The sequence below is a fragment of the Etheostoma cragini genome, chromosome 18 (assembly GCF_013103735.1).
Source record: "Etheostoma cragini isolate CJK2018 chromosome 18, CSU_Ecrag_1.0, whole genome shotgun sequence".
NCBI classification, from domain to species: Eukaryota; Metazoa; Chordata; class Actinopteri; order Perciformes; family Percidae; genus Etheostoma; species Etheostoma cragini.
Window position 1 is genome coordinate 1,530,104 of NC_048424.1, and position 15,354 is coordinate 1,545,457.

At 39.3% G+C, this 15,354-nt stretch overlaps 2 protein-coding genes across 7 annotated transcripts in view; both read right to left on the reverse strand.

Moving 5' to 3' along the window:
- The window catches only part of mpv17 (mitochondrial inner membrane protein MPV17), a 16,370-nt gene extending 13,595 nt beyond the window's left edge, over window positions 1-2,775 (reverse strand). Inside the window, exons 1-2 of one of the 4 annotated variants that reach the window (XM_034900249.1) lie at window positions 2,757-2,775; window positions 1,590-1,670 (exon numbers count right to left, since the gene is read on the reverse strand). In XM_034900249.1, the coding sequence (XP_034756140.1) occupies window positions 1,590-1,662 (73 nt within the window). In that variant the 5' untranslated portion in view covers window positions 1,663-1,670; window positions 2,757-2,775. Of the gene's footprint in view, window positions 1-1,589; window positions 1,690-2,317; window positions 2,407-2,662; window positions 2,681-2,756 lie in introns of those variants that run through there. The other 3 variants (XM_034900250.1, XM_034900247.1, XM_034900248.1) reach the window with 3 other exon arrangements.
- Window positions 2,776-6,869: 4,094 nt separating this feature from the next.
- si:ch211-243j20.2 (uridine-cytidine kinase-like 1) overlaps window positions 6,870-15,354 on the reverse strand; it is a 22,578-nt gene continuing 14,093 nt past the window's right edge. For 2 of the 3 annotated variants that reach the window (XM_034900539.1, XM_034900537.1), the window contains exons 8-15: window positions 12,351-12,370; window positions 11,172-11,270; window positions 10,821-10,914; window positions 10,535-10,597; window positions 9,780-9,902; window positions 9,193-9,300; window positions 8,015-8,171; window positions 6,870-7,308 (exon numbers count right to left, since the gene is read on the reverse strand). In XM_034900539.1, coding sequence (XP_034756430.1) covers window positions 7,232-7,308; window positions 8,015-8,171; window positions 9,193-9,300; window positions 9,780-9,902; window positions 10,535-10,597; window positions 10,821-10,914; window positions 11,172-11,270; window positions 12,351-12,370 — 741 coding nt within the window. In that variant the 3' untranslated portion in view covers window positions 6,870-7,231. Of the gene's footprint in view, window positions 7,309-8,014; window positions 8,172-9,192; window positions 9,301-9,779; window positions 9,903-10,534; window positions 10,598-10,820; window positions 10,915-11,171; window positions 11,271-12,350; window positions 12,371-14,627; window positions 14,645-15,354 lie in introns of all 3 variants that reach the window. The other variant, XM_034900538.1, reaches the window with a different exon arrangement.

Below are 15,354 nucleotides of genomic sequence, written 5' to 3' on the forward strand. Positions count from 1 at the left end.
TGGAGGTTGACCTCCATCTAGTGGAGGTTGACCTCCATCTAGTGGAGGTTGACCTCTACTACACCGGGGTACTAAAGTACATCTTTAACCCTCGGGTCGTCTTGACGTCAAGACTGAAAATCAACACTTTTGTTGATGCTATAATCACGTTTAACTTCTTCTTACAGTGTGGTCCCTATTTAACACGTTTGACGCTTTTTAATCAATGTTTTTAACTTTTCTTACAGTTTGTCCCTTTTTTTAACACTTTTGATGCACTTATTTGCTATATTTTCAACACTACGCCCCAAAATTTAAAGTAGATATTTGTACTTGCCAAAGAGCATTGTGTGGAATAAATCATGTTATTTTGGGGAATTAAAAAGAACATTGATATAGGAAAACGGGTCAATTTGACCCGAGGACAACATGAGGGTTAAAACAAATAAACATTGAACAACATCTCAAATATTTTGGACATATGGAGAGTTATGAGACCCTGAATGTTGGCCTACATGCAGACGGAAGTATCTTCAGAAATCTCTTTGCGTTTTTGGACAAAAGGTCAAGGGTTTTAATTTCTAAAAGTGTTCCCCACAGGAAACGACCTGAACTATCAGTAAAAGTAGATCATAAAAGATGAACTATTTACTTTTTTAGTGAGTTATTGTGTAGGATTGTCATGCGATTCTAGCATCATCTCAAATTATTCTGATTGCATGTAGGTTTTGTATATAACACATCCTACGTGTGGTGACTTTATTTAATAATAAGCATCTTGTTACTGATAAAAAACACATTCACTTTACAATGAGGAGAAAAGCTAGGCAGTCCTGACATTTGATTTTTGTATTTTCAACTACACTGGTATACTAAAGAACATTCATAATAGTCGTGTTGTCTTCCCGTCGAACAACACTTACAATGCTTTTTATCAATGTTTTTAACTTTATCTAACAGTTTTTTTTCCTTGTTTTCAACCCTGTCAATGCTTTTTAACAATGTTTTCAACTTTTTCTTACAGTTTTTGTCCTTGTTTTCAACACTTTCAATGCTTTTTAACAATGTTTTTAACTTTTTCTTACAGTTTTTGTCCTTGTTTTCAACACTTTCTATGCATTTTATCAATGTTTTTAACTTCTTCCTTACAGTTTTGTCCTTGTTTTCAGCACTTGATGCTTTTTAATCAATGTTTCCAGGAAGTCCTGACATTTGATTTTTATATTTTCAACATATTAAATATTTGGATTTTTACCAGCCACGTTACACACTGATTATTTATTTGTTGCATGCTTACTGCAGCTCAACCTCGGAGCTGACAGGGATGAGGAAGACACAACGAGTTCAACCCATGGTCACTGGGTTCGAAGCCCTCTTCTCTGTTGACTCTGAGGTTCTCTAATCTGGAGCTAAGGTCATGAGACGGGACCAGGAGTTGAACCCGTTAAACTCCCCGTTTCAGTCATCACTAACACTCAATCAAACTTAAGCCTAAATGTGAATTCAACAGCAAGAAATAACATTTCTGCACCCATTGGCTTTAATTAAAAACTCGATTAGGACATTTCTTGGACCTGTAGTTGTTGTTAAGTGTGTAAAAATAGTCTTACCAGCAGTCACTAACTGCACTGTCCAGGGGCGTTTGGTCATCAACACTTGGTACGATCTCCACAGGCTCGCCATTCTCCCTCCTGGGAAGAAAAGCACCAAAACTCACCAAAAGACACTGCGAAACGTGATTTTGTAACTGACCGAGCCACCCTTCCCAGCGGCAGGTAGGCAACGTGACTCAAATCAAGCGACCCTGCTAATTAACGACGTTATGCCAATTACGGCTGTTTCGTAAGCTAGCAAGTACCTTCGCATGTCTTATCCTTAAACTGCAGGAAATTATACTAAAAAGTGGTTAGTTTTAACCTGTGTCCTTCTCTGTGACTTATTTTAAAGCAGAGTTGAAAAGAAGGCTTTGGCTAATGTAGATAAAAGTATAAATAAGGTGGTGACAGATCCGTAGATTCACAGATAACCAAAGAAACTTTAAATTGTCAAATTAGCGTTGGGTCTCATGTGGCTAGCTAAGCTAACTGTTAAAATAGATCTTGGCAGAAAGTTTACAGTTGCGTCTTAATTACGGTTGCGTCTTAATTAAGTTAACAGCGTTAAAACATGTCGTTTAAAGCCAACTAGCTCGAGGTCTGTAACAACTTGTGAACAAAACTAACTTCTAACGATATTGGTTGTTCAGAAATACGACTGTATGTTAACGCAACGGAGCTACAACGTACTCAAAAACAACTACCAACGCATGCATGCCAACATTACCGTATATTAATACTCACTATGTTGCAGTAAAGTTACTATGTATTACACGTAGCTGCATGCCGGTTAATTAGCCCGGGTCGGTTCAGAACGGCCTGGCTCCACTGAATGACTTGCGGTGATGCCTTCAGGCTCCCGCATCAGCTCCAAATTCTTACTTCTACCGTTAAATGTTTAACGTTTCATCCAAGCACATCCACTTCGTTGTAAATTATAACAGGAATTAATTGAGCACAAACAAAGTAGAGCTTTGGGGCTCTTAACCAATTAGTGTTGAACTAAATATAAACATTATGCTGCAATGTCAACATTTCAATCAAGAACATTTTATCCAATAATTAAAGATGTTGCATTAAGATGTTACCGATTGGTCAGGTGATGTCAATATCTTTGATTTACTTAAAAATATAATTCTTAACAAGTGCAAGCTCAACAATGCAAAATAAAATTACACTTACCTTGCTTTTTTTGCTCCTTTCTAAATGAATAGCTCACACACTGATTAAATATTTCCCACAGCCCTGGAAGGCAGCATTCTACCTGCCGTGTGCGTCACTTCCGCTGTAAACAACCACTTATTGGCAGTTTGCTGCCATCTGGCGGGAAACCCCAGTACAAAACAAAAATCTCCGCATCAAAACCACAATTTCCAAGTTAAGTCAACATTTTTATTCTGCACAAGTGAAATGGAAATTACAAAAACAAAACCAGCAAATTATTCTCACAAAGGACACGTTCGCCTACCTGAACCAGGTGTGATTAGTAACAATAACAATGGCTGCATTCCATTTAGCTGCGTCAGTGCACAGCGTAGAGCACCTTAATACAAGTTAGGGGTGGGGGGGGGGGAATAAATAAAATAAAATCCGATACAGCATCGTATCCCGATACTTTCAGTGGCAATACTGTATCGATACACAGGCGCCAAGTTTTGATCTTTTATTATATATTATGTATGTGTTGGTCAGATATGTCTGCTTGGTGATCCCATTTTGCAGCAATATGTGAACAAAGACAGAAATGCATATATTTTTTTAGATGAAACAGATGTTGACAAAGTTTCCTTTTGGGGAGATCATTTGAAATTGGGAAAAATTAGAAGTTGGAAAAAAGGTTATAAATTGCAATATATTGCAATAAATTTAAAATTGCAATTAAATTGCATCGTGGCGTCCGTATCGTGATGATATCGTGTCGGGACGCGTCTGGTGACTCCCACCCTTAATACAAGTGAACCACTAGTAGTGTTGTTAGTTACATCTTTGCTTTTACTGCTATGGCAAATGTCTGGTGTGAAAAACATTAATCAGTTTGCATGTTGCATTTTTTTTTGGTGCAAAATAGTTCCATGTAAATAACGTAAAGTAACCAGTTTTCCACATAAAGATTAAATTAGTCATACAGCACAGATCAGTAACAGAAGATGAAGTTACAGTTTAATTACAGTTGAATTAAAGTGTTACTGTAGACCTTCTCGTGATGGACATTTGACGTTTGCACGGCTGAAACTATTAACAGTTAATAAATATGTTGCGTTCAAGTACTGTACTGAAAGTAGGATGATTACGATTTCATAATAGTATTTGTAGTCGAGTATTTCCCTTTTATGCTACTTAAAACTTATGTTCCACTACATCTACTTACAGTAATTATTTTATATTTTAATACAAAATATAATCAATTTATAAATAGTATGTATTGTAATGATGTATTATTATTATAGTTTAAACTACCCTGCAGTAAATACCAGCTTCAACATTTAAGTAATGAACTAATTGAATTATAATCGGGTAATATAATAACCGGATTATAATAATGAGTACTTTTACTTTTGGTACTTTAATTGAAGCGTGTACTTTTACTCAAGATTTTGAATGCGGGCATTTTTACATTGATATTACTACTTTTCTTAGTACTCTCTTTCTGAGTACTCTTCACCCCACTGTGCGTCCTTGGAGCATTTAAAAGAAATGCAGATGATTATTAATAATAGTTAGATTTGTGTTATATTGTCCAGAGAATAAGAGCTATCGTCAAAATAAACCTGGCGTTAAACCGAGATGATCGGGACAGTGACTGTCTGCAGAATTTTAGTGTAATACATTATTACAACAAGGAAACTTGATTAAATGGCTGCAATGTAATGCAAAACAAATATGCAAAGAAGTAGAATCCCTGTAAATATAATAATTAAATTAAAACACAAAAAAGCAAAATCGCATCCCGTACGGGTCAGTTTCTGCATTACATCCAGAAAGCAGGTCACACATCAAATGCTACTGAGACTTTGATTCAATGTGAACATACAGTACATACATCATGCTAACACATGTGCTGTAGTTGGGTTTTTAAACACATTGATCTCCTGGTCTGGTAAATTATCAGCTCACATGTGAACATTTTTAGTAATGCTGACAACAAGCGAAAAAAACTAATTTTGGTTCTTCTCATTTCTCCATTTTGTGCCTCCTCATCTCCTCAATCTTCCTGCCTGTGACCAAGACATTGATCTCTGTGTGTCATCTTTAACAAGGTCTACATTCCTAAAATGCGGAAAAAGGAGGCTTGCTGGAGGAGCTATGGGCGAGGACGCACAGGTATATCTGAGTGTTTTCGGCAGCCGTGCCACATGTCACATTTAATTAACAGGGCTTGAAAACGATGGCTCCTAACAGATGTCTCGTTTTGTTGATTACATGCCTGTTGCCTTGAGTTGTCTCTCGCCATATCTCGTCCGCTTGCATCACCGGATTGAAGAGAAGGCTGCGTTCACACCGAATTAGGCCGAAAACGCCAGTCCTCCCACTCAGTTGAATGTGGGCAGTGCTTTTAAGCTAGTTAAAGCTTTTAGTGCTTTTAAGCTGCGGTGGTGAGAACCGTAGGGAATGCCGGAAAACAAAACAAAAACCACTGTGGCCCAGTGACAAAAAGTTCAAACAGAATCTTTTGTTGGAGGAATGCAAACCAATGTAACGTTGCAGTGGCCCATCACCTAACCTGCCGTCATTCAGACAAAACACAATGCAGTGGGGAACACAATGGACACACAAACGGGTTATTAGAGTGTCACTCCATTGCACAACCATGCGCTAATCACCGCAAGGCTCCACACAGAGCTGTCGCCGTAGCCTACGTGAGTGGCCAGAGGTTTATACTATGTGGGCTGGTGTGTGTGTGTCGACCTCTTTAAGAGTACAGCAGGGACAGCGTGTGTGTGTGTGTGTGTGTGTGTGTGTGTGTGTGTGTGTGTGTGTGTGGTAGAGCGAGAGAGAGTGACAATGATTAGCTTCAGAGAGAGTAGAGACTCGAGAGTCATCGTGAGAATAACAAAATGTCTCCGCTGTGTTTTCTGACCAAGGTGGGAGATCTGCAGCAGGAGAAGTAAACCCTCTCCTAGATTTCATGTTGTTTACGGAGAAGGAGAACCAGGAAATTAGAGGGGGGGGGGGGCATGCAATGCTACCAAACAACGGCCGAGCGATGTGTAGTTACACGTTTCAGTAGGGTGCGCGTCAGCGTATGGTCCGGCGTTGCTCCGTGTCTCCACGTACGTAACCACGGCTTAGATTTTACGCAGAAGCATGAGTCACGCTGAAGAGGAAAGGAAAGGATTTTGAGGATGTACAAACAAAGAAATGAGAAGACGATTATTATTATTATTATTATTATTATTAAGCAGCTAAAGCTTAGTGAAATATTGTTTTGCTATTAAGTTTTGAACTTGCTTTTAACTTAAAAAAAAAATATTACTTAAATTAAAAATTACTTTTTCTAAGTGCACCATTTCAACTTTAACAGATGAAACACATATAACCTACAATATTTAACAGTTTCTCATCAAACATCAGTTAGGCTTCTTGTTCAAGTATGAATCCTTTCGGTGAGAGTTGCCTGAGATCCCGTCTTACAGTACAGACATCAGCACAGCAAAGCAGCATCGCACTAATAACTTACATCAAGAAATGTTCCCTCTTAAAGCGTAACTCTTGCCAAAATGCAACCTAGGGTCTTTTTGTGGATGTACCCGAGTCAAACTTGAATTTAAAAGCATAATTAGGACTGAAGCGCCACTTTTAAGATTTACTCTATCATCTTTTTTTTTTGGTCTAATGGTCTATTGAATGGGAGAGCTACTATGATAGCATCAGACTCCAGGAGATGGAACTAGGTTGCATTTTGGTGAGACTTTAAACACCTAATACTTGTGATAGATGAGGCATTATCGTCCGTTTGTGTCAGGTCTTTGTGCAAAACAAATGATTAGATGATTATTAATTAGTGTAGCAGGGAATCCATTGATCAAACACTATGAAGTACATCTTTTCATAACTTCTGTTAAACGTAGGGGTCAACACTGAGCAAAGCTCTAGTAAAATCTTCCTAATGATTTATTTTCAATATTTGAAGGAAGATAAACTCACTGTGCAAAATCCTGAAACAAACTCAAAGTGTTTAAGGCTCTTTCCATTAAACTGACAGTACATGAATTCAAATATCAACGCTGAAGCTTTGCAACCTGCAGCTTCAGCGACAAAAAAAACAAATAATTTACATCATAATCAAGCATTTTTCTCAGCATGTAACACATCTTGGCAGCAAATTGCCACACACCCTTTTTGAGATTGCAGTGGAATAATTACCAGGTGAAAAGGGGTCAAAGCCAACAAACAGCCTTCACTTTGACCCCTTTAAACGTTCTGTCAACTTGAAAGGGAAATGGACTCAATACCTGCCTGGCACGCTTCGCTTTCACTGACCCAACAGTGAACTCCGTTCTGCTCATCCGAACAGGAAGCAGTTTATTACAGCATCACCTTGGTGGTCTGGAGGTTGTCGATCAAAGCAGCAAGGGGTTAAGGAGAGTTTTTCCCCCTGTTTTAATGGGTGTAAGCACTTCTTTAACAACCCTCCACATCCCTGGTAGTTTCTCTCTTCAGAAGTCCATTCCTTCATCACTCTCACACCAGTCTGACGGAGCATCGGTGCCAAAGTAACGATCTCCAAAATTACCTTTGGAAACAAAACAAAGAGAAATCAATTAAGGAAAAGTAAGACAGAAAATGACAGAGGGATGTTTTATTGTTGTGTTCTCTCCTTTAGACTACGCACTACTCAGGCCTGAAGACAGAAGGGGGATGCAAAACAAAAGCATTGCAGTTCAGCCATCTTCCCCTTTTCTTGCCACTCTTAGCTTCCTCAAACATTCTTCTTCTGCACAGGCAGTAAGACGTTGGTGAATTAAATCCAAAGGCAATGAGTATGCAGATCTGACTCTTCTGACACATTTGATGAATTCATTATGATTTTCTTTGTAAGATTTCAAACCACTTGTGGCTGGATCAAGTCACCAACTATCATTGCACATTACAAGTTTCTGGTTTGTTGCGCCAGCGGTTCAGAGTCATGTTTCTGTTGCTTCTAATCCCAGAATCTGTATGAATTGTACCAGCTTGTTGTTAGCTCAATCTAGGGTGGACGTTGTGTTACGCGTGCCGCCCCACATACAGCAGACGAGGGGAGTTGACGCATCATGAACCAAAGGGCATGTCACTCTTATGTAGATACCTTCAAGTTAAAAACTAACTGTATATTTTTCTTGTATGCAACTATAAAAGTGCCACTTAATTCTTCTAGCTGACATATGAAGGCAAACTACCTTGTGTGAAAGAGCTTACTGCATGCTACAAATGCAGCTGAGGGGAAAGAGAAACCTCACCGATGCCTGGTATGATGTGGAACTGGTCGTTGACCTCCTTGTCCACGGCGGTGGTGATGATGCGGACTTTAGGGAAGGCATACGCCACCGAATGAACGCCCATCTCTGCCATTAGCAGGGACAACAGGAAGATCTTATCCTCTGCTACATCGTGGTCCTTCAGAGGAAGATATGGAGGGAGGAGGGGGGCAAGAGAGAAGAGAATGCACATTAACGAATGAAAATACCTCATGAACTGGTTTTCATCCGTTCACCGTCACCGGGGGAAAAGATAGAGGAGTTGAAATAGTAAGTTTAAGTGTGTTATGGGCTTATTATGAGAAGTACTTCCTCTGGAGCTGGTCAGGATTTGGCAACGTTTGCCGTGATTAAACTAAGCCTTATAGTGACGACTATGTTGTAGTATAAAGAGAAGTACTTCCACTCTTAGTTATGGGTAACTAGAGTACAAAGTCACATGATCCTGTGGGGCCCGTGGTGAATGAGACAGTAAACAAATATGGTTCTGCCTGTGTGAATCCCTACCGTATTGGTCAAGAGAGTTTGAGTTTTTATTTAAAGCCCTTTTAATTTCCATGTAGCTGAAATGTGCTATACAAATAAAGCTGCCTTGCTTTATTAGGGGGTGTGACAGGACACTTAGCTCAAGAGACCGAGACAAGATTTTATCATAATTTTAAAGAACCTTAAATTTATAAATAGGACTGGAAAATCAGTCTTTACTCAGAAAACCACGGTTACAACTTAACCAAGCATTTCATTGCAGGCTGCTCTTGTAAGACAATTTTCACCTTGACGAGAAGTCTCGTCACTTTGTATTCTCACGGATCTCCTTAAACCTCTAGCGCCTATCCATCCCGTTTAGGATGGACCATCTCCCAGAACAAATGATCTTGGGCTGAATGGACCCTGGGTCATTGCAATCAGACGTAGGTCGTCATTTATCCCGTTCCAAAATTCCTTGACCTTATCACAGGACCATGGGACATCAGGTAATTGGCTGTCCTCTGTCTTAAGGTTTATTTAATCAAACTAATTTCCCCAATGGTAATATAAAGTTTTCTCAGCACACGACTGAAGAAACATTTTGACTAATAAAATGACAAACATTTATAATATGCCGATAGTGAGTAAAGTGTGTTAATAAAACGACAGCCGTAGACAACGTGTAGACCTACTAGCAGCACTCGGACAGCCATGAGAGCAGCAGCTCCGGTGGACACGGTGCTGTCCATCAGGATGACGTAGTCTTCACTCAGGTCTTTGGGCAGCCGAAGGTAGTGAAGCTAAAGGAAGAAAACAAGACAGTACATAGAATTAACAATGTGAATATTCCAATATTCACAGCCTGTACCAATCAGTTAATACCTAAAAAACAAACTAACAAAAAAGTTTGTCAAAATCCAATCCCCGAATCCAGTGCATCCCTGGTATAAATAAAGTTTAAAATTATAAATGTATTTTTTTATTGTGGTTAAAGAGGGGAGATCTGACACTTAACTGGACATCTTGGTGTCAAATCACATTTTATCTTTGAAAAAAACTATACAATTTCTGCCAAATCCTTCCACCATACAAAAAAGAAAAATGCTAAAAACCCTACTTTCTAAATCCATGATGTAATTTCACTCCTTCAGTGAAGAAGTCTTGTGACACTTTAAAGCCATGACATGCTACTGAAACTTAACGAAGGCAAATACAACATCTTAGTACTTCCTTTGTACACACTTGGACAGTGGAGCATGGACCTAACAGACTTGTGTACCTCTGGTTCCCCGGTGTCATGGTTGGTCTGGATGAGGATCTTTCCCAGTCTGATGTCTTTACACACAGCCATCAGCGCCTGCTCCATCGTCTCTCCTGCTCTCAGGATAGAAACGCCCGTGATCTACAAAAAAAAAAAAAAAAAACACAGATGAGGGATTGCAGGAATTTCCATGTTTTGAAAATATTTACTGGAGTGTGCGCAGCCTAGTTGGATCCGAACATCATGGATCCGATGATCGTTTTGGAAGACCTATAATATCTGCATGAAAACGTCTGCTCTGAACGCCGCATCTCTCAGTACAACAGCTCAAGCCATCCATGTCTTCAAATGCATTGCTAAAGTGCTGTTTTCCTAGATTATGATATTTCAAATAATAAACTTGTGTGTTTGTATTCACAGTTACATTTCTTTCTTTCTTTCTTTTTTTTTAAAGATTGTTTTTGGGGGCTTTTCCCTTTATTAAAGTGAGAGTGGATAGACATGGTAGGGGGAGAGAAATGGGTGTTGACACGCAGCAAAGAGCCGCAGGTCGGACTCGAAACCAGGGCCGCTGCAGGACTCAGCCTACATGGGGCGAACGCTCTTACTGGGTGAGCTCGAGGCCCCCTCCCCCACGCTTACATTTCTTAATACAAGTTCTTGTTCTCCCTGTTTTTGTCACTAGGGTGTACAGATGGAGAGACTAAACATTAAACATGAACTTGATGACAACATTGCTAATACTTTAATAAACAGCTTAAAAACAGAGTTACCCTTTGACCACTCAGCCTCTTGCCGCTATAGATGCCGCCCTGAGGAGTCTCCACAGATACTGGCTGGAGAGGGAGGAAGAACACAAAGAGGAACAAAAATGAATAAAAAATATATACTCTCTCTACAACAATTATATATTAACACCAAGATACAGCACAAGCAACTTGAAGTAGTTTTAACAGCAGAGACTAGATACTGTTCTTTATTTATATTCAACAAGAGTTAACCTTCAAAAAGAAGCAGCAAAACAGTTAATAATCTTTACACAAACAGAAAAAGACTCACCTTGAGAGGCAGAAAGGACAGGGCATGCTCTATCAGAAGCCTCATTAATCTCTTGGAGTAGAAGATAAACTCGTCTCTGTTAGTCTCCTTGTTCCTACACACACAGAGGGCAGGAGCAATGGATGGATGAAAAAGGTCAGTAAGAAAATGGTAAGAGTTTGATCCACGTTAGGGAGCGAAAGTCAGGATATGTCAACCTCTGCTGTATGAATTCTGACCAATCATTTCAACATCTGTCCCTTTATGTGCTAACACTAGACTGCTGGATTACCTTCTACGTATGAAAAATATTAAAATCTTTTCTGACAAAATGCGTGACACTGCTTGAGAGACGCGGGTGTGTATTCTGACCTGATGATGGTGTGCATGCCGCGGACCTGCGGCGTGCTCTCCATCACGCTGAGGGTTTTGGGTAGAGGCTGACCCTGGTGAGCCGAGGCCAGTGCCGATCTGTGGAAATCAACAGACACAGTGTGACTGACAGGCAGGGAAGTGACATACTGTAGCAGCAGACTAAATATTTTCTATCTAATATTATCCTGGCTTTGTGTGTTAAAATGATCTTTTAATTTAAATAATTTCTCATTTTGCTTTCTTTTCAGTGAAAGGTTTTTAACTTAGAAACTCACTAATAGGACAGTATTAATTGAGGTTTAATATTTTGATCGCTGAAGACAAGACATGGCTAGTTGACATATTTGCCTGTCAAAATCTAACGTTTCAATCCGACTTGGTTTGTTTTTTTGCCAAATCAACACTGTTCACCTTAGCCTCCTAATTTCCCAAGGCTCTGGGTAAAGGCCATAACCATCTAAAGCAGGATTCCAACACTGTTATGAAAACTACAGTCATGTTTTCCTGTGTTTTGCAAAGCGGATTGTTTAAAAAAAGTCTTCACAAATTCAGACCTTGACATAAGTTTTTTTGAAGGTTTTTGAAAATCAATCAAGCCATTCTTGTTAAGAACATTGAACACAACAAATCCAAGATGTGTATACTTGACCTAATAAGAATTTCATTAAAGTAATGTATGTTTGGCCTTAGAGAATTCTATTATTTAACTTACGAATAACTTAAATTGTGCGGTTATCTGCAGAAGATTTATTTTGCTGGAAAAGTAGCTGTGCACTTTGTGTCGCCATTGCCAGGCAAACATTTTCAAATCATGACTAACATTGTGTGTAATACTAAAAGCAAAACAAGAAATGCAGTTCCAGAAATTTGCAAATGTGGCAAATACAATTTCAAAAACACATGCTTAGAAAGTTAAAAGCCAAAAATTCTACTTTTGCCGCTAGTTCACAGCAGAGATTTGTTTTCTGCATGCTCTGGTCCTACACTAAAAAGTAAGCATGCTTCTGTCTTTATGCCTGCGGCATTAAAGGCATAAGATAGCAAACAAGGAGGTGGAAGACATTCGTTCAGTTCAATACGCACAACCTATTTTAACACGTTCTAAAGGCCAGAGTCCATCAAAACTGTGCTTTCAAAACTACGATGCTAAAAGAGGATGCACAAGGTGAGCCTCACATATCCCAGCGGAGTTTCCTCTGAAGAAGGTGACAGACATTCATTTGATGACATTTAGAGATGAAAAGTTGGGTGGAAGAAAGAGACAAAAAAAATACAGGAGGGAAGATATACAAAAAGGACAAGAAGAAGAGACAAAAATGTAAAGGAGAAAAGAAGAGAAAGAACAGTATTAGAGCAGTGAAACAGCTCCACTACATCACCGCTTTGCAACGCTGAACAAATACTTTCTAGTTCAGGGCTGCAGAGCAGCCATTCAGTTGGGCCTGTTAGAGGATTTATTTTAGGTGACTCAATCCATTCACACACCGAGTAGAATACTTCAGAAGGTGAAAATACAGATCAGTCATCCTTTACTGCCCAGGTAGGTCCACCGCTAACCACAGAGCTGCCTTGATTCCTGCACATTTAACAAACTGACCTGTTTGTGTGTGTGTGTGTGTGTGTGTGTGCGTGTGTGTGTGTGTGTGTTACGATGCGTGTCCACTAAGCACCTTTTTCAGAGCAGGTCCCATATTGCACATTTTCCTCAGAGATGTCAGCGCCAGTGACTGTTTTATTCAGGTGTGAAAACTGTTTTCTGCCAAGTAGAGTGCAGAATGACCACTAGTTGATCTATAGCCTGCTGCTTTAGGGAGTGGTGGACTGCAGTTGTAATTTCTAAAAGTCAAATGGTAACTCTACATGTATAAAATATCTCTTCTTGACTTAAGAGCAAAACAGGAAGTAAAAAGCAGGGCTGTAGCACCCGGGTCCAGACTCAAGACTGTTTTTCTATGGTCTCGGACTTGCTGGTATTTGGACTTCAACGTGTCTCGGTCTCTGCCACTGGTCTTGCCAAATATAATTTTTGATCTCAACCGTATCCAAAAGAAAGTGAAACACCGGACCCTTGATAACCTATCACACACCAGATTATCTTTGCACGCCCTGCTAACGTTATTGCTATTCATTTTCATTGATTCACACAAACTGTAACAAACAAAATGCCAATTCTACCATAATCAAATTTGATTCGGTCTTGACCCGGACCTCTTTGGACTCAGTCTTGACTAGTTCTGGTCTTGGACTCGACAAAGGTGGTCTTAACTCGGCCCTGGTAAAAAGTCCCACTCTCCCCAGTGCTGGTCATGGCCTGTGGAACTTTGAAGTCGTAGACTCACCCAACGTGAAAGTATTAACGGACTATTTTGACCACTTAAGGGCAGCGCAACAAGCTGCAAACATTCTGACATATTGTCATCATGAAGTTGATTTGGTATGTTATCAAAATTACTAGCATTTTACTAGACCTCACCCATCAAACTCAACCTTAGTTCTCTCTTGTTCGCTACCACACCTGAGGGAAATATCTGGGTCTTGAGTTGCTAAACCAGGAGTGTCAAACTCATTTTAGTTCATGGGCCACATACCCCTACTTTGATCTCAAGTGGGCCAGACCAGTAAACCGCTTCACAAAGACCAGAAACCTCTGATACAGAGTTTCTTGTCAGCTTGATGTTGGCTTATCCTAGTTACTTCTGCTACGATAGCGTTCAGAGGCCATTGTAGGAAGAAAAACCAATGATGTTACAGACCCAGGAGAGGGGTAACATGCCAAAAGAAAACTCTGAATTCTTCTGAGTTTATTTTGGTAAATTTGGAATCAATTATTTTTCGCAATGTTCACATTATGCATCTAGTGGCCCTGCTTGGACCCTTTGGTGGGCCAGTTCTGACCCACGCCCTGTAAGTTTGACACCCCTGTGCTAAATGCTTCACTAGTCTGATGCTAGGCTAGTAATGTATAGTGACTTTTTAAGAGCTTTTTCACTGAATACCACTGCCTGCTGGAAATGAAGGTGAAAAACGAAGATAATCAACCAAAACAAGTTGCGTTCAGTGAGCTTAAAGATACTTTCTGATTTACATGTTGGTTGATTTAAATTTTTCTCCTAGCCAAAAGGTTGACAGTCGATTCATTTTCCAATTAGATCCAGTATTTTAACTGTAATCTATTGTTGTCCAAATCCATTGTTGGAAAGATGGAGACGGTCAAACAGAATGAAAGGATTTCTGGGCAAAAAAAGAGCAAAGAACTTGCAAAAGTTAACCAGAAAGGTTGGATGATTAATTGATATGTTCATCATTAATAGCAAAACAAAGTACGATAAAAGCAAGACCATAAGTTGTTCTGTCTTAGTTTTCAAATAAAGTGTGGTTGAAAATAGAATGAAAGCAGGAAGGGAAAGGAATAGGAGGAGGGAGAAGATATAATAAAAAAAGCACCAGTCATACCTCACAGTGATCTCACGCTGGAATGGTTACACAGCATTCAGCCAGGCAAGCGGAGTCGTGCACGCACAGGGAGACACACACACACACACACACACACACACATACACACACAGGGGGACACAAGAAAGAAAACCATGAGATGAGCCAATCTGCAACACAAACCTACAGAACAAAGCCAAACATTTAAAGCAAAATAAGTGGTTTTAAGCTAAATGTTATGAAACAAGACTAAAGGCCTTTAGCCATGCTAGCAGCTCTGTGAGACTGCACTTTGATCTCAATGCTAACATCAGGAGGTATTAGCGCTGCACAGTTTATCGTTTTTAAAAATCTAAATCACAATATCAACTGGCACAATAAACACATTGTGAAAGGCTGCGGCATATTGCGAAAGACACTGATTTTTTGTGTTAGTTGAAATAAATTATTAGTAGAAAAATTTGCTTTAAAATGTAACTTAATCTTTTCTTAGTGTTGCCTTTTATATTCAAGTCAATGATCAATAAAATAATGTTGGAAATGATTTCCTTTGACTGGTTTTAAGTTCAACAAGCACAATACTCAAAGCAGAAGAACTGAGAATACTTTAATATCTTCATTTACAGTACAAGTAATATTGTTATTGCAATATTCAACAACGTTATCGCGTATTTCCCACATATTGTGCAGCAACATATACATATATATATATACATACATATATATATATATATATATATATATATAT